Source organism: Ranitomeya variabilis, chromosome 1, assembly GCF_051348905.1.
Source record: "Ranitomeya variabilis isolate aRanVar5 chromosome 1, aRanVar5.hap1, whole genome shotgun sequence".
In the NCBI taxonomy this organism is placed as follows: domain Eukaryota; kingdom Metazoa; phylum Chordata; class Amphibia; order Anura; family Dendrobatidae; genus Ranitomeya; species Ranitomeya variabilis.
The window spans coordinates 1,158,991,383-1,159,013,147 of record NC_135232.1 but is presented as its reverse complement, the minus strand read 5'-3'; the positions used below and the strand labels follow the sequence as shown (position 1 = coordinate 1,159,013,147).

Genomic DNA, 21,765 nt, shown 5'->3' with positions numbered 1-21,765 from the left:
ATCACCTCGCTCACTCACTCTGGGGGGGCATCACCTCGCACGCTCACTCACTCTGGGGGGGCAGCACCTCGCACGCTCACTCACTCTGGGGGGGGGGGGGCAGCACCTCGCACGCTCACTCTGGCCTGAATAAAATATTGCTGTCATCTGAGTGCTGCGTCCCCGGAGCGGCCCTGCTGACATTATAACCCGTTGTTTCTCCGTTATATATGGACCTTATGACTTCAGAGCTGCACTTATAATTCTGGAACGTCTTACTGGAAACAGCAAACTTGTGAATAAACAGCCCAGTGACGTCTCAGTGGTGCTCATTTTATTATAAATTAGGAGGTCATTTTATCATACAACAAATCAGTCCTGGAAGGAAGACGAGAAATCGGAAAATACAAAAATCTGCTTCACAAAAGCGAAAAACCTTCATGTATAGAAATACACTAATCGGCGCCCTCTGCTGGCGAGCAGGTAGGACACGGTAATCGGCGCCCTCTGCTGGCGAGCAGGTAGGACACGGTAATCGGCGCCCTCTGCTGGCGAGCAGGTAGGACACGGTAATCGGCGCCCTCTGCTGGCGAGCAGGTAGGACACGGTAATCGGCGCCCTCTGCTGGCGAGCAGGTAGGACACGGTAATCGGCGCCCTCTGCTGGCGAGCAGGTAGGACACGGTAATCGGCGCCCTCTGCTGGCGAGCAGGTAGGACACGGTAATCGGCGCCCTCTGCTGGCGAGCAGGTAGGACACGGTAATCGGCGCCCTCTGCTGGCGAGCAGGTAGGACACGGTAATCGGCGCCCTCTGCTGGCGAGCAGGTAGGACACGGTAATCGGCGCCCTCTGCTGGCGAGCAGGTAGGACACGGTAATCGGCGCCCTCTGCTGGCGAGCAGGTAGGACACGGTAATCGGCGCCCTCTGCTGGCGAGCAGGTAGGACACGGTAATCGGCGCCCTCTGCTGGCGAGCAGGTAGGACACGGTAATCGGCGCCCTCTGCTGGCGAGCAGGTAGGACACGGTAATCGGCGCCCTCTGCTGGCGAGCAGGTAGGACACGGTAATCGGCGCCCTCTGCTGGCGAGCAGGTAGGACACGGTAATCGGCGCCCTCTGCTGGCGAGCAGGTAGGACACGGTAATCGGCGCCCTCTGCTGGCGAGCAGGTAGGACACGGTAATCGGCGCCCTCTGCTGGCGAGCAGGTAGGACACGGTAATCGGCGCCCTCTGCTGGCGAGCAGGTAGGACACGGTAATCGGCGCCCTCTGCTGGCGAGCAGGTAGGACACGGTAATCGGCGCCCTCTGCTGGCGAGCAGGTAGGACACGGTAATCGGCGCCCTCTGCTGGCGAGCAGGTAGGACACGGTAATCGGCGCCCTCTGCTGGCGAGCAGGTAGGACACGGTAATCGGCGCCCTCTGCTGGCGAGCAGGTAGGACACGGTAATCGGCGCCCTCTGCTGGCGAGCAGGTAGGACACGGTAATCGGCGCCCTCTGCTGGCGAGCAGGTAGGACACGGTAATCGGCGCCCTCTGCTGGCGAGCAGGTAGGACACGGTAATCGGCGCCCTCTGCTGGCGAGCAGGTAGGACACGGTAATCGGCGCCCTCTGCTGGCGAGCAGGTAGGACACGGTAATCGGCGCCCTCTGCTGGCGAGCAGGTAGGACACCAACAGGTGGCGCTGCATCTGAGGCTACCAGAACGTCCAGGGCGGCTGCCTGAGCTCGAAGGTGGAGATGCTGCTGACGTTCACCGGGATGGAGATGATCGCCCAGGGAAGGCCGTGCTGCTCCAGGGAGCGCTGGATCATGTACCTGCAGGACAGACACAGACATGAGACCCCAACAGTGACCGCGGCAGGAGACCCTGCACTGTCCTCATCTGGAATAGTCCAGGGCTTACACTCCACTCACAACCAAAGCAGCTTTACAAATCCTGCAGTCCCAACACTAAACCAGCAGTGGGCAACGGTGAGAGGCGACGAGATGCAGACTGTTTCCTAAACATCCCAGGTCCAGGCTTACTCCACCAAGGGTCCAGACTGACCTCCACCTGCACAATCCCACCACAGTCCAGACTCGCTCATAGATCCACCCATCCCAGAGCTGACTGCTACCCTCCATATCCTGACCCCCCAGATCCAGACTCGCTCCACATCATCACCCATCCCAGGTCCATCTTCCCTCTCCCTTCCAGGTTTAAAGTCCCATATTCCACCTGAAGAACGAAGGCGAAACCGCGTTACCCCCCAGGAACATTGCCGCCAGGCGGAGCCATCTGTTACAGGCAGCGGCTTCCTATACATGGCATTACTCGGAGATTCTGCCCGGGCGATAAATGAGGTTTATTAATCCACCGCCTAAACCGCCTATTGAGGACGACCCTATGGGGTTATGTCAAGATACGCACCCGTCTCTCCCCAGCAGGAAGAGCGCAGGGATCTCCGCCGTCTGGCCACTGTTGTCTTGGATCATTTCCACATAAACGCTGTCGTTGTCAGATGCGTTGTCAGCGATGATGACCGCTCGTCCACCATGTTCCTGAATCACCCGCGTCTTGGATAAGAAGGAGCAGCCACTGTATACAGAAGAAAAGGAGACGGTGACCGTGGGAGCATCAACTGCTCAGCTGTGTGCGCAGGACTGGCATGGTTCTGTCACCGGCTCTGCGCCCCACACCCTACAGCACCAGCTACACACCACCCACCCTACAGCACCAGCTCGGCGCCACACACCTTCCAGAATCAGCTCCGTGCCGCCCTCACTCCGGCACTGGCTCCATGCCACACACCCTCCGGCACCACGCCTCCTTCCCTCCGGCACCATGCCACCCACTCTCCATCCCTCCCTGAGGCACTGGCTTCACACCGCCCCCTCCGGCTCCACACCATAAACCCATCCTCCCTCTGGCACCAGCTCCGTGCCACACACCCTCCCTCCGGCACTAGATCTGCACCACACACCCTCCCTCTGTGTTATGATCCAGTGACCTTGGAGCCGCATGAAACTTTCTTGAGTGGGTGGAAACTATACTGACCGCAGATCCTGAACTAACACCGCAACTAGAAGTAGCCGTAGGGTGTGCCTAACAAACCCTAGACACCTCGTCACAGCCGGAGGACTAAATACCCCTATAGATGGAAATAGGAATACTACCTTGCCTCAGAGCAGAACCCCAAAGGATAGGCAGCCCCCCACGAATATTGACTGAGTAGGAGAAGAAAAGACACGCAGGCAGAAAACAAGATTTAGCAAAAGAGGCCACTCTAGCTAAATAGGAAAGGATAGGACAGAATACTATGCGGTCAGTATTAAAACCCTTCACAAAATATCCACAGCAGATAATACAAAAACTTCCACAATCTAACTAAAGACGTGGAGTGAATATCTGCAACCCCAGAGAATCCAAAGACTGAGAAAATACTGACACAATCTAAGCTGGACAAGAAAACACAAAAGAATAGCACTGAATTATGATGCACACAGCATGTGTGCCACAGAAACAAAACCAGACACTTGTCTTTGCTGATTTGGCAGAAGGCAGGAGGAACCAGGCAGAGGTCCTAAACCTCCCAACAACAATTGACAACTGGCAAGGACTAATGAATCCTGCACGCCTAAATACCCCAGTCAGAACTGCAATCAGCAGATACACCTGAGCAGGACTGCAACTCAGGGACAACTGCATTACCACCTACAACCACCAGAGGAAGCCCAAAAGCAGAATTCACAACAGTACCCCTTCCTTGAGGAGGGGTCACCGAACCCTCACCAGAGCCCTCAGGACGAGCCAGATGAAAAGCATGAACCAAATCAGCAGCATGGACATCAGAGGCAAAAACCCAAGAATTATCCTCCTGGCCATAACCCTTCCATTTGACAAGATACTGAAGCCTCCGCCTCGAAAAACGAGAATCCAAAATCTTCTCAACCACATACTCCAACTCCCCATCAACCAACACAGGGGCCGGAGGATCAACAGAGGGAACAACGGGTACCACATATTTCCGCAATAAAGATCTATGGAAGACATTATGGATAGCAAAAGAGGCCGGAAGCGCCAATCGAAAAGACACCGGATTAATAATCTCAGAAATCCTATAAGGACCAATAAACCGAGGCTTAAACTTAGGAGAAGAAACCTTCATAAGAACATGACGGGAAGACAACCAGACCAGATCCCCAACCCGAAGCCGGGAACCAACACACCGACGACGGTTAGCAAAACGTTGAGCCTCTTCCTGAGACAACACCAAATTGTCCACCACATGAGCCCAAATCTGCTGTAACCTGTCAACCACGAATCCACGCCAGGACAATCAGAAGGCTCAACCTGCCCAGAAGAAAAACGAGGATGAAAACCAAAATTACAAAAGAAAGGCGAAACCAAAGTAGCTGAACTAGCCCGATTATTGAGGGCAAACTCGGCCAATGGCAAAAAGGCCACCCAATCATCCTGATCGGCAGACACAAAGCATCTCAAATAAGTCTCCAAAGTCTGATTAGTTCGCTCGGTCTGGCCATTTGTCTGAGGATGAAATGCAGAAGAAAAAGACAAATCAAAGACAAATCAATGCCCAGCTTAGCACAAAAGGCCCGCCAAAACCTAGAAACAAACTGGGAACCTCTGTCGGACACAATATTCTCCGGAATACCATGCAAACGAACCACATGCTGAAAAAACAACGGAACCAAATCAGAAGAGGAAGGCAACTTAGGCAAAGGCACCAAATGAACCATCTTAGAAAACCGGTCACAAACCACCCAGATAACTGACATCCTCTGGGAAACCGGAAGATCCAAAATAAAATCCATAGAAATATGCGTCCAAGGCCTCTCAGGGACCGGCAATGGCAAAAGTAACCCACTAGCATGGGAACAACAAGGCTTGGCCCGCGCACAAATCCCACAGGACTGCACAAAAGAACGCACATCACGTGACAAGGAAGGCCACCAAAAGGACCTACCAACCAAATCTCTGGTACCAAAAATCCCAGGATGGCCAGCCAACACAGAACAGTGAACCTCAGAAATCACTCTACTAGTCCATCTGTCAGGAACAAACAATTTCCCCACAGGACAGCGGTCAGGTCTGTCAGCCTGAAATTCCTGAAGAACCCGCCGTAAATCAGGGGAAAGCAGAAAGGACCACCCCTTCTTTCAGAATGCCGACCGGTTCAAGGACCTCAGGAGAATCAAGCAAAAAAACTCCTAGAAAGGGCATCAGCCTTAATATTCTTAGAACCCGGAAGATACTAAACCACGAAATCAAAACGGGAAAAAAACAAGGACCATCGAGCCTGTCTAGGACTCAGCCGTTTGGAAGACTCGAGGTAAATCAGATTCTTATGATCGGTCAGGACCACAATACGGTGCTAGGCTCCCTCAAGCCAATGTCGCCATTCCTCAAATGCCCACTTCATAGCCAACAACTCCCGATTGCCGACATCATAATTGCGTTCAGCAGGCGAAAACTTGCGGGAGAAGAAGGCACACGGTTTCATCAAGGAACCCACAGAATCCCTCTGAGACAAAACGTCCCCTGCCCCAATCTCAGAGGCGTCAATCTCAACCTGAAATGGTAGAGAAACATCCGGTTGGCGCAACATCGGGGCAGAAGTAAATCGGCGTTTAAGCTCCTGAAAGGCAGAGACAGCCACAGGGGACCAATTTGCCACATCAGCGCCTTTCTTCGTCAAGTCGGTCAAGGGTTTAACCACGCTGGAGAAATTAGCAATGAAACGGCGATAAAAATTTGCAAAACCCAAAAATTTCTGAAGGCTCTTCACGGATGTGGGTTGAATCCAATCATAAATGGCCTGAACCTTAACCGGATCCATCTCCATAGATGAGGGAGAAAAAATGAAGCCCAGAAAAGAAACCTTCTGCACCCCAAAGAGGCACTTGGACCCCTTCACAAACAAAGCATTGTCATGAAGGATCTGAAATACCATCCTGACCTGTTCCACATGAGACTCCCAATCATCGGAAAAAATCAAAATATCGTCCAAGTATACAATCAAGAATTTATCAATATAGGTCCGGAAGATATCATGCATGAAGGATTGAAAAACCGATGGAGCATTAGAGAGCCCGAATGGCATCACAAGGTATTCAAAATGACCTTCGGGCGTATTAAACGCAGTTTTCCATTCATCACCCTGCTTAATACGAACAAGATTATACGCCCCCCGAAGGTCAATCTTAGTAAACCAACTAGCCCCCTTAATCCTAGCAAACAAATCGGAGAGCAAAGGTAAAGGGTATTTTAACTTGACCGTGATCTTATTCAAGAGGCGATAATCAATACAGGGTCTCAAGGAGCCATCCTTCTTGGCAACAAAAAAAAAAATCCCGCTCCCAACGGTGAAGAAGATGGCCGAATATGCCCTTTCTCCAAAGACTCCTTAACATAACTCCGCATGGCGGTATGTTCAGGCACAGACAGGTTGAAAAGTCGGCCCTTAGGAAACTTACAGCCTGGAATCAAGTCAATCGCACAATCACAGTCCCTATGTGGTGGAAGGGAACTGGACTTGGGCTCATCGAATACATCCTGAAAATCAGACAAAAACTCTGGAATTTCAGAAGAGGAGGAAGAGGAGATTGACATCAAAGGAACATCATTATGAACCCCCTGACAACCCCAACTAGTCACAGACAGACTTCCAATCCAACACAGGATTATGTACCTGCAACCACGGAAAACCCAGCACGATAACATCATGCAAATTATGCAACACCAGAAATCAACAACCTTCCTGATGGGCTGGCGCCATCCACATGGTCACCTGTGTCCAAAACTGAGGCTTATTTTTAGCCAAAGGTGTAGCATCAATCCCCCTTAAAGGAATAGGGTTCTGCAAAGGCTGCAAGGGAAAACCACAACGCCTGGCGAACTCAAAGTCCATTAAGTTCAAGGCGGCACCTGAATCCACAAACGCCATGACAGAAAATGATGACAATGAGCAGATCAAGGACACCGATAACAGAAATTTAGGTTGTACAGTACTGATGGTAAATGAACTAGCGATCCTCTTTGTCCGCTTAGGGCAGACTGAAATGACATGAGAAGCATCGCCACAATAAAAACACAACCTATTCTGACGTCTGAATCCTTGTCGTTCCGTTCTAGACAAAATCCTATCACACTGCATTGGCTCAGGACTCTGCTCTGAGGACAACGCCACAGCGCGCACAATTCTGCGCTCCCGCAAGCGCCGATCAATCTGAATGGCCAGAGACATAGAATCACTCAGACCGGAAGGCGTGGGAAACCCCACCATAACATCTTTAACGGATTCAGAAAGACCCTTTCTGAAATTTGCCGCCAAAGCTTCATCATTCCATTTAGTCAACACAGACCATTTTCTAAATTTCTGACAATACAAATCTGCCGCCTCTTGACCCTGAGACAGGGCCAACAAGGTCTTCTCCGCTTGATCCACAGAATTCGGTTCATCATATAATAATCCTAAAGCCTGAAAAAAGGAGTCTACATTAAGCAAAGCAGGATTCCCAGATTCCAGGGAAAATGCCCAATCCTGTGGATCACCACTCAGCAGGGAGATGACGATTTTAACCTGCTGAATGGAATCACCGGAGGATCGAGGTCTCAGAGCAAAAAACAGTTTACAATTGTTTTTAAAACTCAAAAATTTGGACCCTTCACCAAAAAACAAATCAGGAGTAGGAATCTTCGGCTCTGAAACAGGAGTCTGAACAATATAATCAGAAATACCCTGTACCCTAGCAGCAAGCTGATCTACACGAGAAGCTAATTCCTGAACATCCATGCTAGCACAAGACTCCTCAGCCACCCATAGATAAAGAGGGAAGAAAAGACAAAACAAACTGCAGAAAAAAAAATGGCTCAACACCTTTCTTCCCTTCTTCTGAGATGCATTTAACTCATTGTAGGCCAGTTGTACTGTTATGATCCGGTGACCTTGGAGCCGCATGAAACTTTCTCTGGAGTGGGTGGAAACTATACTGACCGCAGATCCTGAACTAACACCGCAACTAGAAGTAGCCGTGGGGTGTGCCTAACAAACCCTAGACACCTCGTCACAGCCGGAGGACTAAATACCCCTATAGATGGAAATAGGAATACTACCTTGCCTCAGAGCAGAACCCCAAAGGATAGGCAGCCCCCCACGAATATTGACTGTGAGTAGAAGAAAAGACACGCAGGCAGAAAACAAGATTTAGCAAAAGAGGCCACTCTAGCTAAATAGGAAAGGATAGGACAGATTACTAGGTGGTCAGTAATAAAACCCTTCACAAAATATCCACAGCAGATAATACAAAAACTTCCAAAATCTAACTAAAGACGTGGAGTGAATATCTGCAACCCCAGATAATCCAACAAAGACTGAGAAAATACTGACACAATCTAAGCTGGACAAGAAAACAAAAGAATAGCACTGAATTATGAAGCACACAGCATGTGTGCCACAGAAACAAAACCAGACACTTGTCTTTGCTGATTTGGCAGAAAGGCAGGAGGAACCAGGCAGAGGTCCAATACCTCCCAACAACAATTGACAACTGGCAAGGACTAATGAATCCTGCACACCTAAATACCCCAGTCAGAACTGCAATCAGCAGAAACACCTGACCAGGACTGCAACTCAGGGACAACTGCATTACCACCTACAACCACCGGAGGGAGCCCAAAAGCAGAATTCACAACACTCTGGCACCGGTTCCACGCCTTCTTCCCTCCCTCCGGCACACCTACTTCCCTCCCTGAGGCACCGGCTCCACGCCGCTCCCCCTCCGGCTCCGTGCCGCCTCCCGCCGGTTCCACACCAGAAACCCTCCCTCCCTCTGGCACCGTCTCCACGCCACCCACTTACCCTCCCTCCGGCACCATGAAACCCACCTTCCCTCCCTCTGGCACCAGCTCCACACCACCCACCCTCCCTCCGGCAGCAGCTCCACGCCTCCCACCCTCCCTCCGGCACCAGCTTTACGCCTCCCTCCCTCTGGCCCCTCCTATACACGGCCCACTTACCCGCGTTCTACCAGCGCGATCTGCCCCTGGATGAAGACGCCATTGTGGAGTTCTCCGCAGGCCTCAGGTGGATCGGCAGGAACCAAGTGGATCTGGTCGTATCGCTGACTCTAGTAGAACAGATGATCCAATCAGATGAGACAAGAGGCGCAGCTGGGAGCATTCACAAGGACATGACTGGCGTAAGGCCGCCTCACTATTAGTACACTGGCCCTTTAAGGCAGATCTGGGATTACTAAGAAACAAGTTAGCGGGGGCCACATGATGCCCAAAGATCGTAACAAGAGAGCGACCCGATTTCAGAACAATTGGAGCAGCAAGACAGGGACGACATCAGCACTCGAGCAACTGCTGGGGCCCGGAGCAGTCGAGGGGCCCGGAGCAGTCGAGGGGCCCGCTTGCCATTGGGGACCCGGAGCTTGTGCCCACAAATGGGCCTCCACACCTGCTCTGGGCCCTGGCACTTGCGATACCTCTCCCTGCTCCACCACGGAGGCATCTTCTGTGACGTTCAGGTCAGAGGGCGTGATGATGTCACTACTGTGTGCACCCTCTGCCTGAGCAGTCACAGTGCAGCGAGCCGGAAGACTCCGACACTGAAGAGACCGGAGCAGAGCCACGGCCAGCGAGGGAAGGATTTTCTTTTTTTAAATGTTTGGAGCGATATATGGGGCTCATTATTCTGTATGGAGCAATATATGGAGCTCATTCTGTATGGAGCAATATATGGGGTCCATTATTCTGTATGGAGCAATATATGGGGCTCATTATTCTGTATGGAGCAATATATGGGCTCATTATTCTGTATGGAGCAATATATGGGGTCCATTATTCTGTATGGAGCAATATATGGGGCTCATTCTGTATGGAGCAATAGCAATACATGGGGCTCATTCTGTATGGAGCATTATAAGCGGCTCATTCTGTATGGAGCAATATATGGGACTCATTCTGTATGTAGCAATATTTGGGGCTCATTCTGTATGGAGCAATATATGGGGCTCATTCTGTATGGCGCAATATATGGGGCCCATCATACTGTATGGAGCAATATATGTGGCTCATTCTGTATGGCACAAAAAAATGGGGATCATTATTCTGTATGGAGCAATATATGGGGTCCATTTTTCTGCATGGAGCACTATATGGGGCTCATTCTGTATGGAGCATTATATGGGGCTTATTCTGTATGGAGCAATATATGGGGCTCATTCTGTATGGAGCAATATATGGGGTCCATTATTCTGTATGGAGCAATATATGGGGCTCATTATTCTGTATGGAGCAATATATGGGTCTCATTCTGTATGGAGCAATACATGGGGCTCATTCTGTATGGAGCATTATATGCGGCTCATTCTGTATGGAGCAATATATGGGGCTCATTATTCTGTATGACGCAATATATGGGGCCCATCATACTGTATGGAGCAATGTATGTGGCTCATTCTGTATGGCACAAAAAATGGGGATCATTATTCTGTATGGAGCAATATATGGGGTCCATTTTTCTGCATGGAGCACTATATGGGGCTCATTCTGTATGGAGCATTATATGGGGCTCATTCTGTATGGAGCAATATATGGGGCTCATTCTGTATGGAGCAATATATGGGGCTCATTCTGTATGGAGCAATATATGGGGCTCATTCTGTATGGAGCAATATACGGGGCCCATTCTGTATAAAGCAATACATGGGGCTCATTATTCTGTATGAAGCAATATATGGGCTCATTATACTGTATGGAGAAATATATGGGGCTCATTCTGTATGGAACAATATATGGGGTCTCAATCTGTTGGGAGCAATATATGGGGCTCATTATTCAGTATGGAGCAATATATGGGCTCTTTTTGTATGGAGCAATACACGGGGCTCATTATACTGTATGGAGCAATATATGGGGCTCATTATACTGTAAGGAGCAATACATGGGGCTCATACTGTATGGAGCAATATATGGGGCTCATTATACTGTATGGAGGATTATGTGGTGCCCATAATACTGTATGGAGCAGTATATGGGGCTCATTATTCTGTATGGAACACTATATGGGGCTCATTCTGTATGGAGCATTATATGGGGCTCATTTTTCTGTATGGACAATATATGGGCTCATTATACTGTATGGACCAATACATGGGGCTCATTTTTCTGTATGGAGCAATATATGGGCTCATTATACTGTATGGACCAATACATGGGGCTCATTCTGTATGGAGCAATATATGGGGCCCATTCTGTATAGAGCAATACATGGGGCTCATTATTCTGTATGGAGCAATATATGGGCTCATTATACTGTATGGAGCAATATATGGGCTCATTATACTGTATGGAGCAATATATGGGCTCATTATACTGTATGGAGCAATATATGGGCTCATTATACTGTATGGAGCAATACATGGGGCTCATTATACTGTATGGAGCAATACATGGGGCTCATTCTGTATGGAGCAATATATAGGGCTCAATCTGTTGGGAGCAATACACGGGGCTCATACTGTATGGAGCAATATATGGGGCTCATACTGTAAGGAGCAATATATGGGGCTCTGTTGTGAATTCTGCTTTTGGGCTCCCTCCGGTGGTTGTAGGTGGTAATGCAGTTGTCCCTGAGTTGCAGTCCTGGTCAGGTGTATCTGCTGATTGCAGTTCTGACTGGGGTATTTAGGCGTGCAGGATTCATTAGTCCTTGCCAGTTGTCCATGGTTGTTGGGAGGTTTTGGTCCTGGTTTGGTTCTTTCTGCCTTCTGCCAAATCTGCAAAGATAAGTGTCTGGTTTTGTTTCTGTGGCACACATGCTGTGTGCTTAATAATTCTGTGCTATTCAGTGTTTTTTTTTGTCCAGCTTAGATTGTGTCAGTATTTTCTCAGTCTTGTTGGATTCTCTGGAGTGGCAGATATACATTCCATGTCTTTAGTTAGATTGTGGAACTTTTTGTATTATCTGCTGTGGTATTTTTGGAAGGGTTTTAATACTGACCGCTTAGTATTCTGTACTATCTTTCCCTATTTAGCTAGAGTGGCCTCTTTTGCTGAATCCTGTTTTTCTGCCTGCGTGTGTCTTTCCTCTCCTACTCACAGTCAATATTCGTGGGGGCTGCCTATCCTTTGGGGTTCTGCTCTGAGGCAAGGTAGTATTCCTATTTCCATCTATAGGGGTATTTAGTCCTCCGGCTGTGTCGAGGTGTCTAGGGTTTGTTAGGCACACCCCACGGCTACTTCTAGTTGCGGTGTTAGTTCAGGTTTTGCGGTCAGTACAGTTTCCACCTACTCCAGAGAAAGTTCATGCGGCTCCAAAGTCACCGGATCATAACAGGGCTCATTATACTGTATGGAGCAATATATGGGGCTCATTATACTGTATGGAGGATTATGTGGTGCCCATAATACTGTATAGAAGACTATGTGGTGTCCATAATAATGTATGGAGCAATATATGGGGCTCATTCTGTATGGAGAAATATATGGGGCTCATTATACTGTATGGAGCACTATATGGGGCTCATTATACTGTATGGAACACTATATGGGACTCATTCTGTATGTAGCAATATATGGGGCTCATTGATCTGTATGGAGCAATATATGGGCTCATTATACTGTAAGAAGCAATACATGAGGCTCATTCTGTATGGAGCAATATATGGGGCTCATTCTGTATGGAGCATGATATAGGGCTCATTTTTCTGTATGTAGCAATATATGGGCTCATTATACTGTATGGACCAATAAATGGGGCTCATTATTCTGTATGGAGCAATATATGGGCTCATTATATTGTATGGAGCAATATATGGGCTCATTATACTGTATGGAGCAATATATGGGCTCATTATACTGTATGGAGCAATACATGGGGCTCATTATACTGTATGGAGCAATACATGGGGCTCATTCTGTATGGAGCAATATATAGGGCTCAATCTGTTGGGAGCAATACACGGGGCTCATACTGTATGGAGCAATATATGGGGCTCATACTGTAAGGAGCAATATATGGGGCTCTGTTGTGAATTCTGCTTTTGGGCTCCCTCCGGTGGTTGTAGGTGGTAATGCAGTTGTCCCTGAGTTGCAGTCCTGGTCAGGTGTATCTGCTGATTGCAGTTCTGACTGGGGTATTTAGGCGTGCAGGATTCATTAGTCCTTGCCAGTTGTCCATGGTTGTTGGGAGGTTTTGGTCCTGGTTTGGTTCTTTCTGCCTTCTGCCAAATCTGCAAAGATAAGTGTCTGGTTTTGTTTCTGTGGCACACATGCTGTGTGCTTAATAATTCTGTGCTATTCAGTGTTTTTTTTTGTCCAGCTTAGATTGTGTCAGTATTTTCTCAGTCTTGTTGGATTCTCTGGAGTGGCAGATATACATTCCATGTCTTTAGTTAGATTGTGGAACTTTTTGTATTATCTGCTGTGGTATTTTTGGAAGGGTTTTAATACTGACCGCTTAGTATTCTGTACTATCTTTCCCTATTTAGCTAGAGTGGCCTCTTTTGCTGAATCCTGTTTTTCTGCCTGCGTGTGTCTTTCCTCTCCTACTCACAGTCAATATTCGTGGGGGCTGCCTATCCTTTGGGGTTCTGCTCTGAGGCAAGGTAGTATTACTATTTCCATCTATAGGGGTATTTAGTCCTCCGGCTGTGTCGAGGTGTCTAGGGTTTGTTAGGCACACCCCACGGCTACTTCTAGTTGCGGTGTTAGTTCAGGTTTTGCGGTCAGTACAGTTTCCACCTACTCCAGAGAAAGTTCATGCGGCTCCAAAGTCACCGGATCATAACAGGGCTCATTATACTGTATGGAGCAATATATGGGGCTCATTATACTGTATGGAGGATTATGTGGTGCCTATAATACTGTATAGAAGACTATGTGGTGTCCATAATAATGTATGGAGCAATATATGGGGCTCATTCTGTATGGAGAAATATATGGGGCTCATTATACTGTATGGAGCACTATATGGGGCTCATTATACTGTATGGAACACTATATGGGACTCATTCTGTATGTAGCAATATATGGGGCTCATTGATCTGTATGGAGCAATATATGGGCTCATTATACTGTAAGAAGCAATACATGAGGCTCATTCTGTATGGAGCAATATATGGGGCTCATTCTGTATGGAGCATGATATAGGGCTCATTTTTCTGTATGTAGCAATATATGGGCTCATTATACTGTATGGACCAATAAATGGGGCTCATTATTCTGTATGGAGCAATATATGGGCTCATTATATTGTATGGAGCAATATATGGGCTCATTATACTGTATGGAGCAATACATGGGGCTCATTATTCTGTATGGAGCAATATATAGGGCTCATTATTCTGTATGGAACAATATATGGGGCTCATTCTGCATGGAGCAATATATGGGCTCATTCTGTATGGAGCAATACACGGGGCTGATTATACTGTATGGAGCAATATATGGGGCTCATTATACTGTATGGAGCAATATATAGGGCTCATTATTCTGTATGGAACAATATATGGGGCTCATTCTGCATGGAGCAATATATGAGCTCATTCTGTATGAAGCAATACACGGGGCTCATACTGTATGGAGCAATATATGGGGCTTATACTGTATGGAGGATTATGTGGTGCCCATAATACTGTATGGAGGACTATGTGGTGTCCATAATAATGCATGTAGCAATATATGGGGCTCATTATACTGTATGGTGCAATATATGGGGCTCATTATACTGTATGGAGGACTATGTGATGCCCATAATACTGTATGGAGGACTATGTGGTGTCCATAATAATGTATGGAGCAATATATGGGGCTCATTATACTGTATGGTGCAATATATGGGGCTCATTATACTGTATGGAGGACTATGTGATGCCCATAATACTGTATGGAGGACTATGTGGTGTCCATAATAATGTATGGAGCAATATATGGGGCTCATTATACTGTATGGAGCAATATATGGGGCTCATTCTGTATGGGCTCATTATACTGTATGGAGCAATACATGAGGCTCATTATTCTATACTAGACTGTGGCCCGATTCTAATGCATCGGGTATTCTAGAATATGCATGTCCCCGTAGTATATGGACAATGATGATTCCAGAATTCGCGGCAGACTGTGCCCATCGCTGATTGGTCGAGGCTGGCGGCCTGGCGGCCTCGACCAATCAGCGACGGGCACAGCATGGCGACGATGATGTCATAAAGGTTGCCTCGACCAATCAGAGACGTGGGATTTCCAGGACAGACAGACAGAGACGGAAAAACCCTTAGGCAATTATATATATAGACTAGACTGTGGCCCGATTCTAATGCATCGGGTATTCTAGAATATGGATGTCCCCGTAGTATATGGACAATGATGATTCCAGAATTCGCGGCAGACTGTGCCCGTCGCTGATTGGTCGAGGCAACCTTTATGACATCATCGTCGCCATGGCAACCATTATGACATCTACGTCGATACTGTGCCCGTCGCTGATTAGTCGAGGCCTGGCGGCCTCGACCGATCAGACGTGGGATTTCCAGGACAGACAGACAGACAGATGTAGCAATATAAAGGGCTCATTATTCTGTATGGAACAATATATGGGGCTCATTCTGTATGAAGCAATACATGGGGCTCATTCTGTATGAAGCAATACATGGGGCTCATTCTGTATGGAGCATTATATGGGGCTCATTTTTCTGTATGGAGCAATATATGGGGCTCATTCTGTATGGAGCAATAGAAATACATGGGGCTCATTCTGTATGGAGCGATACATGGGGCTCATTCTGTATGGAGCATTATATGGGGCTCATTTTTCTGTATGGAGCAATATATGGGCTCATTATACTGTATGGACGAATACATGGGGCTCCTTCTGTATGGAGCAATATACGGGGCCCATTCTGTATAGAGCAATACATGGGGCTCATTCTGTATGGAGAAATATATGGGCTCATTATACTGTATGGAGCAATACATGGGGCTCATTATTCTGTATGGAGAAATATATAGGGCTCATTATTCTGTATGGAACAATATATGGGGCTCAATCTGTTAGGAGCAATATATGGGGCTCATTCTGCATGGAGCAATATATGGGGCTCATTATTCAGTATGGAGCAATATATGGGATCATTCTGTATGGAGCAATACACGGAGCTCATTATACTGTATGGAGCAATATATGGGGCTCATACTGTATGGAGCAATATATGGGGCTCATTATACTGTATGGAGGATTATGTGGTGCCCATAATACTGTATGGAGGACTATGTGGTGTCCATAATAATATATGTAGCAATATATGGGGCTCATTATACTGTATGGAGCAATATATGGGGGCTCATTATACTGTATGGAGGACTATGTGATGCCCATAATACTGTATGGAGGACTATGTGGTGTCCATAATAATGTATGGAGCAATATATGGGGCTCATTCTGTATGTAGCAATATTTGGGGCTCATTATACTGTATGGAGCAATATATGGGGCTCATTTTACTGTATGGAGGACTATGTGGAGCCCATAATACTGTAAGGAGGACTATACTGTCCGGTTTCTGAGCTATAGATATCACTCATGTAACGTAAGAAGTGAACTCTTTGGCATTGTACTATCCCTATATTTCTCTGCTGCATCGGTGCATCGTGGTATGAGTTAAAGTGGCCCACTGAGACTCTCACCTGGGGCCCATGAAAACCTGGAGCCGGCCCGCAGTAAGAGAAGGATAACATGGAGGGGGAGTGTGTCCCTTTAAAAACCTGCGCCTTCTCTCATGCCGTGTGTATAGCGGTTACATGTGTCCGCACATCAATACTCACAAACGCTGCACCAAAATCCTTGGCTGGGGTGGCAGTGAAGATGTAGCGGATGTCGCCCGGGCTCAGCACCTGGAAATACAAGTAATCCTGGATCCGGAGGCCTGAGGGAGAGGAAGGCGAATATTAACCGAGACCTCACCAGCACCACCAGAGATTTACCCCTGTAATACCTACTCCAGACCAGCAGATGGGGCACCGGCACCCCCACACTGCACCCCTGTAATACCTACTCCAGACCAGCAGATGGGGCACCGGCACCCCCACACTGCACCCCTGTAATAACTACTCCAGACCAGCAGATGGGGCACCGGCACCTCCACACTGCACCCTGTAATACCTACTCCAGACCAGCAGAGGGGGCACCGGCACCCCCACACTGCACCCTGTAATAACTACTCCAGACCAGCAGATGGGGCACCGGCACCTCCACACTGCACCCTTGTAATAACTACTCCAGACCAGCAGATGGGGCACCGGCACCTCCACACTGCACCCTGTAATACCTACTCCAGACCAGCAGAGGGGGCACCGGCACCCCCACACTGCACCCCTGTAATAACTACTCCAGACCAGCAGATGGGGCACCGACACCTCCACACTGCACCCTTGTAATAACTACTGCAGACCAGCAGAGGGGGCACCGGCACCTCCACACTGCACCCCTGTAATACCTACTCCAGACCAGCAGAGGGGGCACCGGCACCCCCACACTGCACCCCTGTAATAACTACTCCAGACCAGCAGAGGGGGCACCAGCATCTCCACACTGCACCCCTGTAATACCTACTCCAGACCAGCAGAGGGGGCACCGGCACCTCCACACTGCACCCCTGTAATACCTACTCCAGACCAGCAGAGGGGGCACCGGCACCCCCACACTGCACCCCTGTAATAACTACTCCAGACCAGCAGAGGGGGCACCAGCATCTCCACACTGCACCCCTGTAATACCTACTCCAGACCAGCAGATGGGGCACCGGCACCCCCACACTGCACCCCTGTAATACCTACTCCAGACCAGCAGAGGGAGCACCGGCACCTCCTACTGCACCCTGTAATACCTACTCCAGACCAGCAGAGGGGGCACCAGCACCTCCACACTGCACCCCTGTAATAACTACTCCAGGCCAGCAGATGGGGCACCGGCACCTCCACACTGCACCCTGTAATACCTACTCCAGACCAGCAGAGGGGGCACCGGCATCCCCACAATGCACCCCTGTAATAACTACTCCAGACCAGCAGAGGGGGCACCAGCATCTCCACACTGCACCCCTGTAATACCTACTCCAGACCAGCAGAGAGGGCACCGGCACCTCCACACTGCACCCCTGTAATACCTACTCCAGACCAGCAGAGGGGGCACCGGCACCTCCACACTGCACCCCTGTAATACCTACTCCAGACCAGCAGAGGGGGCACCGGCACCTCCACACTGCACCCTGTAATACCTACTCCAGACCAGCAGATGGGGCACCGGCACCTCCACACTGCACCCCTGTAATACCTACTCCAGACCAGCAGAGGGGGCACCAGCACCTCCACACTGCACCTCTGTAATACCTACTCCAGACCAGCAGAGGGGGCACCAGCACCTCCACACTGCACCTCTGTAATACCTACTCCAGACCAGCAGAGGGGGCACCAGCACCTCCACACTGCACCTCTGTAATACCTACTCCAGACCAGCAGATGGGGCACAGGCACCTCCACACTGCACCCTGTAATAACTACTCCAGACCAGCAGAGGGAGCACGAGCACCTCCACACTGCACCCCTGTAATACCTACTCCAGACCAGCAGAGGGAGCACCAGCACCCCCACACTGCACCCCTGTAATACCTACTCCAGACCAGCAGAGGGGGCACCAGCACCTCCACACTGCACCCCTGTAATACCTACTCCAGGCCAGCAGAGGGGGCACCAGCACCTCCACACTGCACCCTGTAATACCTACTCCAGACCAGCAGAGGGGGCACCAGCACCTCCACACTGCACCCCTGTAATACCTACTCCAGACCAGCAGAGGGGGCACCAGCACCTCCACACTGCACCCTGTAATACCTACTCCAGACCAGCAGAGGGGGCACCAGCACCTCCTACTGCACCCTGTAATACCTACTCCAGACCAGCAGAGGGAGCACCAGCACCTCCACACTGCACCCTGTAATACCTACTCCAGACCAGCAGAGGGGGCACCGGCACCTCCACACTGCACCCCTGTAATACCTACTCCAGACCAGCAGAGGGGGCACCAGCACCTCCACACTGCACCCTGTAATACCTACTCCAGACCAGCAGAGGGGGCACAGGCACCTCCACACTGCACCCTGTAATACCTACTCCAGACCAGCAGAGGGGGCACCGGCACCCCCACACTGCACCCTGTAATACCTACTCCAGACCAGCAGAGGGGGCACCAGCATCTCCACACTGCACCCCTGTAATACCTACTCCAGACCAGCAGAGGGGGCACCAGCACCTCCACACTGCACCCTGTAATACCTACTCCAGACCAGCAGAGGGAGCACCAGCACCTCCACACTGCACCCCTGTAATACCTACTCCAGACCAGCAGAGGGGGCACCGGCACCTCCACACTGCACCCTGTAATACCTACTCCAGACCAGCAGAGGGAGCACCAGCACCTCCACACTGCACCCTGTAATACCTTGTTCTGACCAGCAGAGAGCGCTGCTCTCCCGGGGCTGTACCCCTGTACCTCAGTCCTGAGCTCCTCCACACTGCACCCCTGTAATACCTACTCCAGACCAGCAGATGGGGCACCAGCACCTCCACACTGCACCCTGTAATAACTACTCCAGACCAGCAGAGGGGGCACCAGCTCCTCCACACTGCACCCTGTAATACCTACTCCAGACCAGCAGAGGGAGCACCAGCACCTCCACACTGCACCCTGTAATACCTACTCCAGACCAGCAGAGGGGGCACCGGCACCTCCACACTGCACCCTGTAATACCTACTCCAGACCAGCAGAGGGAGCACCAGCACCTCCACACTGCACCCCTGTAATACCTACTCCAGACCAGCAGAGGGGGCACCAGCACCTCCACACTGCACCCTGTAATACCTACTCCAGACCAGCAGAGGGAGCACCAGCACCTCCACACTGCACCCCTGTAATACCTACTCCAGACCAGCAGAGGGAGCACCAGCACCCCCACACTGCACCCCTGTAATACCTACTCCAGACCAGCAGAGGGGGCACCAGCTCCTCCACACTGCACCCTGTAATACCTACTCCAGACCAGCAGAGGGGGCACCAGCACCTCCACACTGCACCCCTGTAATACCTACTCCAGACCAGCAGAGGGGGCACCGGCACCCCCACACTGCACCCCTGTAATAACTACTCCAGACCAGCAGAGGGGGCACCAGCATCTCCACACTGCACCCCTGTAATACCTACTCCAGACCAGCAGAGGGAGCACCAGCATCTCCACACTGCACCCTGTAATACCTTGTTCTGACCAGCAGAGGGGGCACCAGCACCTCCACACTGCACCCCTGTAATACCTACTCCAGACCAGCAGAGGGGGCACCAGCACCTCCACACTGCACCTCTGTAATACCTACTCCAGACCAGCAGAGGGGCACCAGCACCTCCACACTGCACCCTGTAATACCTACTCCAGACCAGCAGATGGGGCACCAGCACCTCCACACTGCACCCCTGTAATACCTACTCCAGACCAGCAGAGGGGGCACCAGCACCTCCACACTGCACCCCTGTAATACCTACTCCAGACCAGCAGAGGGGGCACCAGCACCTCCACACTGCACCCTGTAATACCTACTCCAGACCAGCAGAGGGGGCACCAGCACCTCCACACTGCACCCCTGTAATACCTACTCCAGACCAGCAGATGGGGCACCAGCACCTCCACACTGCACCCCTGTAATACCTACTCCAGACCAGCAGAGGGGGCACCAGCACCTCCACACTGCACCCTGTAATACCTACTCCAGACCAGCAGAGGGGCACCAGCACCTCCACACTGCACCCTGTAATACCTACTCCAGACCAGCAGAGGGGGCACCAGCACCTCCACACTGCACCCCTGTAATACCTACTCCAGACCAGCAGAGGGAGCACCAGCACCTCCACACTGCACCCTGTAATACCTACTCCAGACCAGCAGAGGGGCACCAGCACCTCCACACTGCACCCTGTAATACCTACTCCAGACCAGCAGAGGGGGCACCAGCACCTCCACACTGCACCCCTGTAATACCTACTCCAGACCAGCAGAGGGGGCACCAGCACCTCCACACTGCACCCCTGTAATACCTACTCCAGACCAGCAGAGGGGGCACCAGCACCTCCACACTGCACCCCTGTAATACCTACTCCAGACCAGCAGAGGGGGCACCAGCACCTCCACACTGCACCCCTGTAATACCTACTCCAGACCAGCAGAGGGGGCACCAGCATCTCCACACTGCACCCTGTAATACCTTGTTCTGACCAGCAGAGAGCGCTGCTCCCCCGGGGCTGTACCCCTGTACCTCAGTCCTGAGCTCCTCCACACTGCCCCCTACAGCTCTTCCGCCATCCTGTAATACGCACCGCTGGCCAGCAGGGGGTGTGAGAGCAGCAGCAGGGTCAGCAGGCAGCAGGTCAGCAGGCAGCTCCTCCACCCTCTCATGACGCCGAGCACTGAGTGACCATCAGGAGCCTCCTTGCCGCCGCCGGACTCTAGCACAGACCGAGCTCCGCCCACACGGATATTTACTGGTGGAGGATTGTGGGGCTCTCATTGGTTGGTTGGAATGTCAATCAATGTAGCTGACCGTACTGCACCTAATACAGACGCACTACGCATTGCTTTGAATGGGGCGTACGCTTCGCGATTAGTGACTTCAGACCCGCCCCTGTATAGTCCTGACCAATGGCCAGCCAGGTTAAGAAATTGACGAACCAATTAAAAAT

General features: G+C 50.4%; 1 protein-coding gene across 1 annotated transcript; it reads right to left on the bottom strand.

The window, feature by feature from the left end:
- Positions 1-623: 623 nt before the first annotated feature.
- Positions 624-21,559, bottom strand: PRADC1 (protease associated domain containing 1). Its single transcript, XM_077280389.1, has 5 exons — positions 21,403-21,559; positions 16,811-16,911; positions 8,999-9,108; positions 2,390-2,557; positions 624-1,794 (listed from the first exon to the last, which is right to left on the bottom strand). The coding sequence occupies exons 1-5, from the start codon at positions 21,479-21,481 to the stop codon at positions 1,674-1,676; spliced, it is 579 nt and encodes a 192-aa protein (XP_077136504.1). The 5' UTR covers positions 21,482-21,559; the 3' UTR covers positions 624-1,673.
- Between the last annotated feature and the right edge of the window lie 206 nt (positions 21,560-21,765).

Excerpts from the sequence above, each read along its gene's own strand:
- PRADC1 (XM_077280389.1), bottom strand. The coding sequence starts at position 21,481 with ATGAGAGGGTGGAGGAGCTGCCTGCTGACCTGCTGCCTGCTGACCCTG. Across the intron at positions 2,558-8,998 it reads ATCGCGCTGGTAGAACGCGG|TGGCTGCTCCTTCTTATCCA; the intron begins GTAAGTGGGCCG and ends TTCTGTATACAG. Across the intron at positions 1,795-2,389 it reads TTCCTGCTGGGGAGAGACGG|GTACATGATCCAGCGCTCCC; the intron begins GTGCGTATCTTG and ends TCTGTCCTGCAG.